Genomic DNA, 10,418 nt, shown 5'->3' on the forward strand with positions numbered 1-10,418 from the left:
TTAGGACATTTGACTTCCCCTGGGAGTGCTGCTGGGCTGCAGGTTGCCCTCCAGAAGGGCACAGCTCTCCCATAGCATCTCTGTGTTATGTAGGAGGCCCACGGAGAAGACACCTCGGTGCTAAGGCCATGGAAATGCTGCCGGACAGCTGTAGGTGGGCAGCTGCAATGAGCCCCCTGTGTCCCCGGCTGGGAGGGGAGAGCTGAGATCATGCTCAGGTACAATGAGGTGGGCATGGAGAGTCTGGAGATCTGCACTTTGAAACCGGGTTCCTCTGCTCTCAGTAGTGTCCACTTTCTTTTCAGGGGAACATCTGAGTACAATCACCCTCCAGCTCAAAGAGGTGCCAGCACAGGGCAGCTGAGAACAGGACTGATGGACAGACTGGCTCATCTCACTCTACACTAAGGGAAAAACCCCTTTGCCTCTCAGGACCCACAAGGTTTCACTCGGAGTGCAGCAGAAATGCCAGGGATTTCTGCCTTAAAACACTCCTCAGGTGTGGTGGGGCAACAAGGACAAAATAAACAAATCAAAATCCCCAAAGCTCTGCTCTACGGTTGGGTGATTTGGGAGCGACAATGCTGAAAAACTTTTTGATATCACAAGTGGATTTGATCTGAGATCACCCCATGGCCCTATTTACCTTTTGGTGTAGGGCAGGACTGTCTCCTCCAAAGCCCACAGCAGAGCCCCCTGCTCCCAGAGACACCCTTAGTTGGCCCTAAACAAAGCTCATGAAAGGCACCTGCCAAAGGTGTTCCTGGAAATGGGAGAAGCAGATTAGGGGATTTCTTTGAGAAGCAGAGTAGGTTTTGCTCAGAGAAATCTCCCCTAACTTCTCAATGCCTTTTCTTCCATAGTCATCCACACCTAGAAGCAGCAAATGTCTAACGGCAGCTCCATCACTGAGTTCCTCCTCCTGGTGTTCGCAGACACACGGGAGCTACAGCTCTTGCACTTCTGTCTCTTCCTGGGCATCTACCTGGCTACTCTCCTGGGCAACGGCCTCATCATCACTTCCATAGCCTGCAACCACTGCCTCCACACCCCCAGGTATTTCTTCCTCCTCAACCTCTCTCTCTTCAACCTGGGCTCCATCTCCACCACTGTCCCCAAGTCCATGGCCAATTCCCTCTGCAACACCAGGGTCATCCCCTTGGCATGTGCTGCCAGGTCTTTTCCTTTTTGATGTCAGCAGAACTGTGTCTTGTCACCATCATGGCCTATGACTGCTACATTGCCATCTGCAAACCCCTTCAACTACAGGACCCTCCTGGACAGCAGAACTTGTGCCAAAATGGCAGCAGCTGCCTGGGGCAGTGGTTTCCTCCACGCTCTGCTGCACACTGCTAATACATTTTCAATACCACTCTGCCGAGGCAATGCCATAAACCAGTTCTGCTGTGAACTTCCCCAGATGCTCAAGCTCTCCTGCTCCAACTCCTGCCTCAGGGGAGTTGGGCTTCTTATGGTTGGTGTTTTTGTGAGCTTGGGGTGTTTTCATTTTCATTCTTTTCTCCTGTGTGCAGATCTTCAGGGCCGTGCTGAGGATCCCCTCTGAGCAGGGACAGCACAAAGCCTTTTCCACGTGCCTTCCTCACCCGGCTGTAGTGTCCCTGTTTGTCAACACTGGCATGTTTGCCTACTTGAAGCCCCACTCCATCTCCTCACCATCGCTGGAGCCGGTGATGGCTGTTCTGTACTCAGTGGTACCTCCAACATTGAACCCCCACATCTACAGCTTGAGGAACAAAGAGCTCAAGGATGCCATTCGGAAAATGATTTCTTGGATGTTTTTCAGTAGTGATAAACTTCTCTCCTCACAAATGACTCCCAGGGTATCCCATTCCAGGCCTATGCTATGGTTTTTTTAGTTATCATGTTCATCATTAGGATTATCATCATCATTACTCTTCTTATTATCATTATCGTAGCTGCTATCATTATAATTTTGTGGTAATTTGTGGTTATTTTGTTCCTACACAAATATTTAGACTCAGTTCACTTCTACTGAGGAATGGACCTGTTCTTTCTCACCTGGCGTCCATATAAATGTACATCTAACACTGGGTCAGAGGTGGCTCTCATATAGCATCTCTGTAATATAGGGTGACCTCCTCAGTGCACAAAGGTTGGGCTCATCTTCCAAAGCTGATGCCAAGAACAGGCATGAGCAACTGCTCCCCAAAAGGGCCTGTTTCTTCATTGATTAAGGAGCAAAGAGCTCAGTGTCACATTGTGACTTCTTAGACACCGAAGGCTGGATTTAAGACTAACCCGTCAATGTCTACTTACAATGGAGATGGTGAGCAGTCACCGATGTACATACCCAGGACATACCCATGCAGATGATGGCCTTGAGAAAGCAAACCTGGAGCTGCCTGGAGACCCCAGGGATCTCCATAGACAGCGTGTGCCTGGGGCAGGCAGTGACTAGAGACGCACAAAGTAAGAGATCACCCAAGGTGGAGTCGCTCAAAGCAGAAGTGCTAAACCCAGGCGACGGCAGGGAAACAAGGACTCTGGAGTCCCAGTGGAGGAAATGGGGACCCAGCAGGCACAAGGAAGGGAGAGGCAGGAGAGTCGTTCATGTCACCCTCAGACATAACTGAACATCTACTCTCCTTTCAAATGCATCATAGTCCCTTCAAGCACCTGCCACATCCACAGAGCCCCAGGGTGGGGCTTCACAGCAGTGATCCCCACCCAGCTCCCAAGGGCCAGTGGGGAGCACAAGGAGAGGGCCAGGCATGACCAGAAGATCGGAGTGGTCGGCGCTGCCTGTAGGCTGGGGGGCAGGGGCAGGGGAGGGCGAAGGGACTTCCTGAGGTTCCTCACATACCTCTTGATCTTTCAGAGTAACATGTTAGCAGTCTTACCCCCAAATCTAAACCTCCAAAACTGCTTCCATCTCCCTATTGCCGATGTTGGAAAACTGAAAAAAAAAAAACCCCAAACCCACAAAACAACTGAGTCAGGAAAGACCTTGCAGGTACCTGGTGAACTTACCTTCCCCTTGAAAAGTCCCCATCTCCAAATGTCCCCATTGTGAGCTAAAGCTGTGAGCTAGAGCTGTGAGCTAGAGCTGTGAGCAGCCCCATCCCACATAACACCCTCCAGGTGGAAGAATGACCCTGCCCTGCCAGGGCTTTCTCCTTCCACCCAGACCTCCCTGCACCACCGTAGGGAGCTCCCAGGGCAGGCCAAGTGCTGACATGGCATGGGGCAGAGTCACCATCCCGAGCACACAGCATCTCTGGAGCAGGAGGACATCACTCTGAATTGCAGCCCTGTGCAGACCCGAGTGCACATCCCAGCTGCACACCCTGCAACCATCCCTCGGAAAGGTAGCAGTGATGGCCTGTCCCTCTGACGGTGGCAGAAGAAAGTCCTGCTCTGGAGCGCCTCCTTCTCCTGCACCCCTGAGAAGCTGTGAGAGCTGTCCTGACAGATCCCATCAGCAGAAGATGTGGCAGCTTCGGAAGACCTCTCTGGGAACATCAGCCACACTGTCCTGCAACCAGAGACTTACTATGTCAAGGACTGGGAAGATCATAAGGCCATCGAATCCACACAGTCCAGTAAAACGGTTGTCCCTTTCCTCCACCTGGCTGGACGCAGGCCCCCTCTAGTCCTGCTCATAGTATTCATTACTCACTTCTTGTAAATGCGAATCAAAAGTCCCTTTATTAAGATCAGAAGTAAAATCAACCCTTCTACTCTGTCTGGGGAACTGCCCACTGGAAACTGGAGCTGCAATTTACCTGGAAGAATCACCTTTTGTGACTCTTTTTCCTTGCAACTCATGCACCCATGCCTCTAGGGTCGAGGTAGATTTTCCCATCCCACTTCCTCATGTCCTCTCCATGGTCACGCAGGTAAAACCACAGGGTGGCCCGTGGTGTGTATCCACTATATCCTCTCTGTTGAGCAGAGGGACGCTTACTCCTAACAGCTGAGATACTGGTCCGTACAGGTGGGGAGTAGGACATACCCTCTTTGAGTTGCTGGAACACCGGACAGTTTTTCAGACAGTTCTTCCACAGCCGAGACACAGGCCTGTAGGGAGGAAGAGAGACTTTCTTCGCATTTCCAGAGTTGGCCAGTGTCCTGGTTTAGCCCCTGTCGGCAACCAAGCTCCACACAGCCGCTCGCTCACCCTCCCCTCCCCAGTGGGATGGGGGAGAGAACTGGAAGGGCAAAACTAAGAAAACTCAGGGGTTGAGATAAGAACAGATTAATAATTGAAATAATAATTATAATACAAATAGTAATACAAATTGTAATGAAAAGGAGAAAAACGAGAGAAAGAAAACCCAGGGAAAAAAAAAACCAAGTCACACAACCACTTACCACCCGCCAACAGACACCCAGCCAGTCCCCAAGCAGTGATCGCTGCTCCCCAGCCGACTCCCCACAGCTTATATACTGAGCATGACATCACATGGCATGAACTATCCCTTTGGGCAGTTTGGGTCAGCTCTCCTCGCTCTGCCCCCTCCCAGTTTTTTTGTGCACCTGGCAGAGCATGGGAAGCTGGAAAAGTCCTTGACTAGTGCAAGCACTATGTAGCAACAACTAAAACATCAGTGTGTTACCAACATTATTCTAATGCTAAATCCAAACCACAGCACTATCCCAACTACTAGGAAGAAAATTAACTTTATCCCGGCCCCCCCACCCCGCTCCCCCCCTCCCCCAGTTCTCCTCAGGCTGCTCGGCCTCTGCCCCCTCCGGCCCCGCCCCAGGCTGCCTGGGACTGACAGGCCGCCTCCGGCTCCGCTCATTGGCTCAGCTGTGGCCAATGGCGTGGCTGTTGCCAGGCGGGCACAGGCAGCCCGCGCCTCTCCTCCCAGGGCTGCCCTGCGCCCGCTGCCCCCCAGCCCGCAGCGGCTCCTCAGCCAGCCGGGACACTGGGCCTGCGGAGAGACGGCCTGCGAGAAGGGCCATGGCCCTGGGGCTGTTCTCTCAGCAGCGCAAGGGCTGTGCACAGCCCTGCCCTCCCTCTGGGCTCTGCTGGGGGCTGGGCCTGCCCGCGGAGGGAGGGGAGGGGAGGGGAGGGGAGGGAGCTGCCAGGAGGGAGCTGCCTGGAATTGCTCTGGATTGGCAAGTCTTTCCCAAAAATGCAGGTCTGTCTGTGCTGCCAGCCACAGCCCTGGGCAGGAGGAGCTGTGTGACAGGAGCCGCTGGCATGGGCCAGGCCGGCAGCAGGCAGGAGACAGGGCTCTGCCCCTGGTGCCAGCGCCTGTGCTGAGCCCAGCACCCAGGGCCTTCCTCAGGCCTCGCCTTCCCCCGGGCAGTGAGGAGGAGGGACGCCCTGTCCTGGTGTGGCCCAGGGCATCTTCCTGTGGCCAGGAGGAAGGACAGAGCCCCGTCTGTCTTCCCGCGGGCGCTGACCGCTGTCCTTCGCTTCTGTCCCTGGTGCTCCCCAGTACTGGCCAAGCAAATACCAGGGCACCAGGGGCTCCTGGGGCTCAGATCAGCTTTGCGGCTGCCCCTTTGCTTCTGCAGATGCAGTTGTTTGCTACCCCCTTCAGTGGTCAGAACTTTTTCTCTTCATGGCACATGGACTGGACAGAAGCCAGTTCCCTGTTAGTCTGGGGGAACTTCAGGGAAACGAGGAAGTCAAAGCATGCACACAGGTGTGAGGACAGCGAAAAGGAGCTGTGTCAAGGTTTTTTCCTGCTGTTTCAGATCTGAACTCAGACATCTGTGCGCATCCCAGCACCAAGGTCAGGTTTTTTTTCTTCCAAGCTCCACAGCTTTTCACCAGCAAAAGTGAGCTGGCTTTCGGGATAACTCAGCTCCTTTCTTGTTTAATTGTGTGCCCACACTTTCCCTTTTTCCAGCAATTTCTTTCTTCCCCCTTGACCCTCGCCCAGTTCCATCCTCTTTCAAAGCTAATTATGATTTGATTTTCTGGACAGATCATCGAGTAGGTAGACAGAGGCTCTAAGTCTAGGCTGACTGTATAGCTGTAGGCTGAGCTATTCTACCTCTACCTATTCTACTTCCGAAGGCTGGATAGATATGGGCTATGGATAGAGTTACTGTTTGCCAGTTATCGTTTCTTTTGGGGTCCTGTGACAGTAATGGTAAGGCTGCCAGCCTGCAGCTCTGCAGCAGTTAAAATTATCACTGAAAGTGTTTTGATGGCGGATGCTGTTCTGTGCATTTCATTTTCAATAATTGTTTCACTGAGCTGGAATTTTTTCTGTGCAATTAGGTGACAGGGATCTTCTTGCAGTGGGCTTCTGTTTCTGGAGCACGTCCTGACAGCCTTTGTCATGCAGAGCTTTCCTATCTGCTCCCGAGAGGAGTGATGGCCATGACATGGAATGACTCCTGTGTGTAATGGCTCTACCAGTAGGCTTGGATTTAGTGCATCCCCATGGACAAACATATGCAGCAGGTGCTCCATCCAAGAATGTTGATGTGCTGACACTCTAGAGTGAATTTGGAGGTGTTTCCTCCTCCTTGTCCTCTTCCTCTTCCCTGTTCTTCCTCCTCCTTTTCCTTCTACTCCTGCTCCTCCTCTGGTTCTTCATCATAGTCGTCGTCATCCTCCTCCTGTTCTTCCTCCTCCTGTTATTGTTATTCATCTTGTTCTTCCTCCTCTTCCTCCCATTCTTCCTCCTCCTCCCTCCTCCTCCTTCTCTTCCTTCTCCTCCTCCTCTTCCTCTTCTTGCTGTTCTTCCTCCTCCTCTTGTTCTTCCTATGACTCCTGTTCTTCATCCTTCTTTTCGTCCTCCACCTCTTCTTCCTCTTCTTCTTCCTCCTTCTCCTTCTCTTTCTCCTCCTTCTCCTCATATGCCTCTGCATGTTTATCCTCTGCATGTTCATTGGCTTCCTGTTCTTCTTGTTCTTCATAGTCCTTCTCCTTATACCCCTCCTTCTCCTCCTCCTCCAACTCATCCTCCTCCTATTCCCTTCTGCTTTTCTTCCTCCACTTCCTCTTATTCTGTTGTTCTTTCTCTCCTGTTCTTTATCCTCCTCCTGCTGTTCCTTCTGTTCTTTTTCCACCTTCTCCTTGTTGTCTACTTCCTCGTCTTCCTTCTCCTTCCTCCTCCTCTTCATCTTCTCCTACCTCATATTCATCTTTTTGTTTCTCCTCCTCATCATCCTGTTCTTCTTCCTGTTCTTCCTTCTCCTCCTACTCAACTTAATTTTATTCCTCTTATTCCTCCTCTTCCTGTTCTTCTTTCTCTTCCCCCTCATCCTCCTGTTGCCATCCTCCTTTTTTTCTTCTCCTTTTTCTCATCCTCCTCTTCCTCTTCTTATGCCTGTACCTTTTCCTATTACTTCTCCTCCTGTTCCTCCTCCACCTCCTCTTCTTCCTCCTCTTGCTCATTTCTCATCTTTCTCCTCCTCATTGTTCCTTTTCATCCTTGTCCTATCTTTTCATCCTCCTTATCCTCATCTTCCTTCTTGTGTTCCTCCTTCTTCTTCTCCTCCTCCTTCACCCTTTCCTCCAATTTCTCCTCATCCATCTCCTCCCATCCCTGGAGGTATCTAAAAGCCATGTAGAGGTGGCGCTTAGGGAACTGCTTAAGTGGTGCCTTGGCAGTGCTAGGTTAACAGTTGCACTCAATGATCCTAAGGGTCTTTGCCCACCTAAATGATTCTGATTCCATGATTCTATGCAAAACAAAGCTTACAGAGGGTGGAAACAAGGCCAGGTGTCCTGGGAGAAAGATGGAAACATTGTCTGAGCATCCAAGGACCAAGTCAGGAAAGCCAAAGCCCAAATGGAATTGAATCTGGGCAGGGATGTCAAAGATAGCCAGGAGAGCTTCTTAAGTACGCAGGAGACAAAAAGCAGCCGAGGGAAATTGTGGGCCCCTTGCTCAACGAGACAGGGGACCTGGTTCCACAGACGTGCAAAAAGCGGAGGTACTGAATGCAGCCTTTGCCTCAGCCTTTACTAGCAAGAGCAGCCTTCAGGAGTGCCAGGTCCCAGAGAGTAGGTGGAAAGGCTGGAGCAAGGAAGAGGTACACTTGGTGGAAGAGGATCAGGTCAGAGAATACTTGTGAAACAAGGGATATGCAGTTCTGAATGTCTCTCTCAAGACTGTGTACTCTTCCATATGTTTTTATTATGTTGACTTAATATACCGCCATTTGTCTTCAGCCTCAATTGTCTGTTTTGTCTCTCTAAAGTGTTTAGTTACAGACAAGTTCATCCTGTGATTTCTATTTTTAATATTAAATGCTACCAAACGGTGATGGGCTTCTTATTCACTGGTCCTGAATCAGGAGGTGAGTGGGGAACCTGTATTAAATACATTTCATCTGAATAATCTGCCTGGTTGATACAAGCTGTGTGGTTCAGAGATGTCTAAAGTTTGATCTTTGTTTTTTTAGAGATAAAAAGCACTTGCCCCACTGTAAATACATATAGTATGTAAAATGTATATAGTATATAAATACAGCAAAGTTACAATGGATTTTTACCTAAGTTTTACTAGTTATTTAACAAGCAGTATGTGATGTGAATGGAAAGCTTTCAGCATGTGTTTGATACTCACAAAATCAGCTCTTCCTTTCAGTGGTAGGTGAGAAGATGCTGTCAGTGTGACCCAGAGAAGATAAGTAACTGGGGACTTCAGCTGCCTAGGCAAGAACACAGACGGCTTTCTCCTTTGAAGTTAAAAGCTTCCGAAACCAGGCAGCAGGTTGGAAGCTCAGCAGTAGCTTTTTACTGTGTGTAACACCATAAAAAAAAAGGAGCAAGGTTAATGTTTTACTAAATAGTGCAAGGAGTATTTTGGTACATGCAGAACATCCTAAAGCCAAAGGGTAAGTGTCCCCTGCCTAATGTTCCTATGGCAACAGTTATGTGAAGTGACATAAAGTAGCATGACCAAGAAACCACATAGCTTTCCTGTATCTGGCTTTTTTTAGCTCTTCTGCCCTTTGGCTCCAAGATTTGGTGTCTTGTGTCTTGTCTGATGAGTAACCCTGGCCTAAAAGTATCAAAGGAGTTTAAATGTTGACTGCTGTACCTCGATTAAGAGCTCCAGAAGCAACAACTGCCCGAACTAGCTACTAAGCAGTAAATGGAGGGAGGGCAGTTCATGACAGCTTCAGATTAGAGCTGTGGAGAAGCAGACTGGGCAACTGCAGCAGCATCAGCTATTTCTAATTGGAGGAGTTCTAATTAATCTACTTGAGGAGCAGAGATCCAATTTCCTCCCCCCCTGCCCCCTTTCCATTTCACTGAAACTCATGGAAGTGGACTGATGAAATACCTCCTTAATTTAGGGTGACTCTCGAGGGAAACCAGCTCTTAATGGAATAAAACTCACAGTTGTAGCATACTTGACTGAAACAATCTATTTTGCAGTTAAAGGTTTTTCTCTCTGAAAATTTAAACCTGATAATTTAAATTAGTATGCCTAAAGGTAGGGAAAAGAGGCCTTTTACTTACAAGAGCAGTTATAACACATGCTGTAAAACTGAATCTTAATCTCTAAAAAAAAATCAACAGGTGCCTCCCATCTGTTGTTGGTAAATGAGGAGCTATACAATAGTATAGTTTCACACTTTATTTTTTGGGAAAATCTCCAGGTTTAAGCCACAGGTCTTAATGACAAATGACAACATTAATATTGCAGTGGATTTACATAGAACATCACATTTTTAACGATGATTGATGCAGAGTATTTGTGGCGCCTGTGTTTAATGCCTGGTGTTCCACATCCTTTCCTCTCAGAGCTGCGATCAGAATCTTCATGCGGAGGAGAGCTGTTTGCCTCGTGACCTCGTGAAGAAAATCAAGAGCAGAAAGGAAGAAGTGGGCCTGATGGCAAACCCAATGTCAAGAACCTGCTCCCATGGGCCAGAGGTCAGTCTTGGTCTTGCTGTCAGTGAAGCGAAGCTGTGTGACGGGGCGGTGATGCTGGTGCTGGGGCGGTGATGGAGGCCTCCGTCCTGCCAGCGTTGGTGCAAATCAGCGTGGTTTCTCCCACGGGCGCCCACCACCCGGAGCGATACCCCCTCTCCCCACCCTCTTGGTGGCCATCCCCAGCCCAGCTCAGGCATCTGTGGGGTGGGAAGGGGCTGCGTTAGCCCCCGTGCCCCACCTCCCACTGAGCAAATGACCGCAGGCAGAGAGAGGCGCTGCAAAGCGAACAGCCAACACTTTTAATAAAATAAGGAAGAAGCAGGGATGTGGGAGAGGGCTGGGGCTGGGGCTGGAGTGGGTGGGTGCAGGTCTCTGCCTCCAGATCTCCCCCTGCGCGTGGGTGCTATGGGGGACGGTGCTGGACCGGTGGCTATGGGTAGCCATTGCTGTCGGCTATCTCCATGTTGATCTCGCTCTGCACAAAAACTGCAGCTGGCCCAGTGACATGTGCAGGGCCGCCCGCTGCTGCTGCTCCTGGGCCAGCTTCTTCCTGTGCTTGCGCTTGGGC

At 50.2% G+C, this 10,418-nt stretch overlaps 1 protein-coding gene across 1 annotated transcript in view; it reads left to right on the forward strand.

The window, feature by feature from the left end:
* LOC142595741 (maestro heat-like repeat-containing protein family member 2B) overlaps window positions 1-9,922 on the forward strand; it is a 33,470-nt gene extending 23,548 nt beyond the window's left edge. Inside the window, exons 34-38 of the mRNA XM_075724576.1 lie at window positions 878-1,166; window positions 1,615-1,841; window positions 3,455-3,584; window positions 5,515-5,645; window positions 9,719-9,922. Of these exons, the coding sequence (XP_075580691.1) occupies window positions 878-1,166; window positions 1,615-1,841; window positions 3,455-3,584; window positions 5,515-5,645; window positions 9,719-9,922 (981 nt within the window). The remainder of the gene's footprint in view (window positions 1-877; window positions 1,167-1,614; window positions 1,842-3,454; window positions 3,585-5,514; window positions 5,646-9,718) is intronic.
* The last annotated feature ends 496 nt before the right edge of the window (window positions 9,923-10,418 follow it).

This window comes from Pelecanus crispus, chromosome 22, assembly GCF_030463565.1.
Source record: "Pelecanus crispus isolate bPelCri1 chromosome 22, bPelCri1.pri, whole genome shotgun sequence".
Lineage (NCBI taxonomy): Eukaryota > Metazoa > Chordata > Aves > Pelecaniformes > Pelecanidae > Pelecanus > Pelecanus crispus.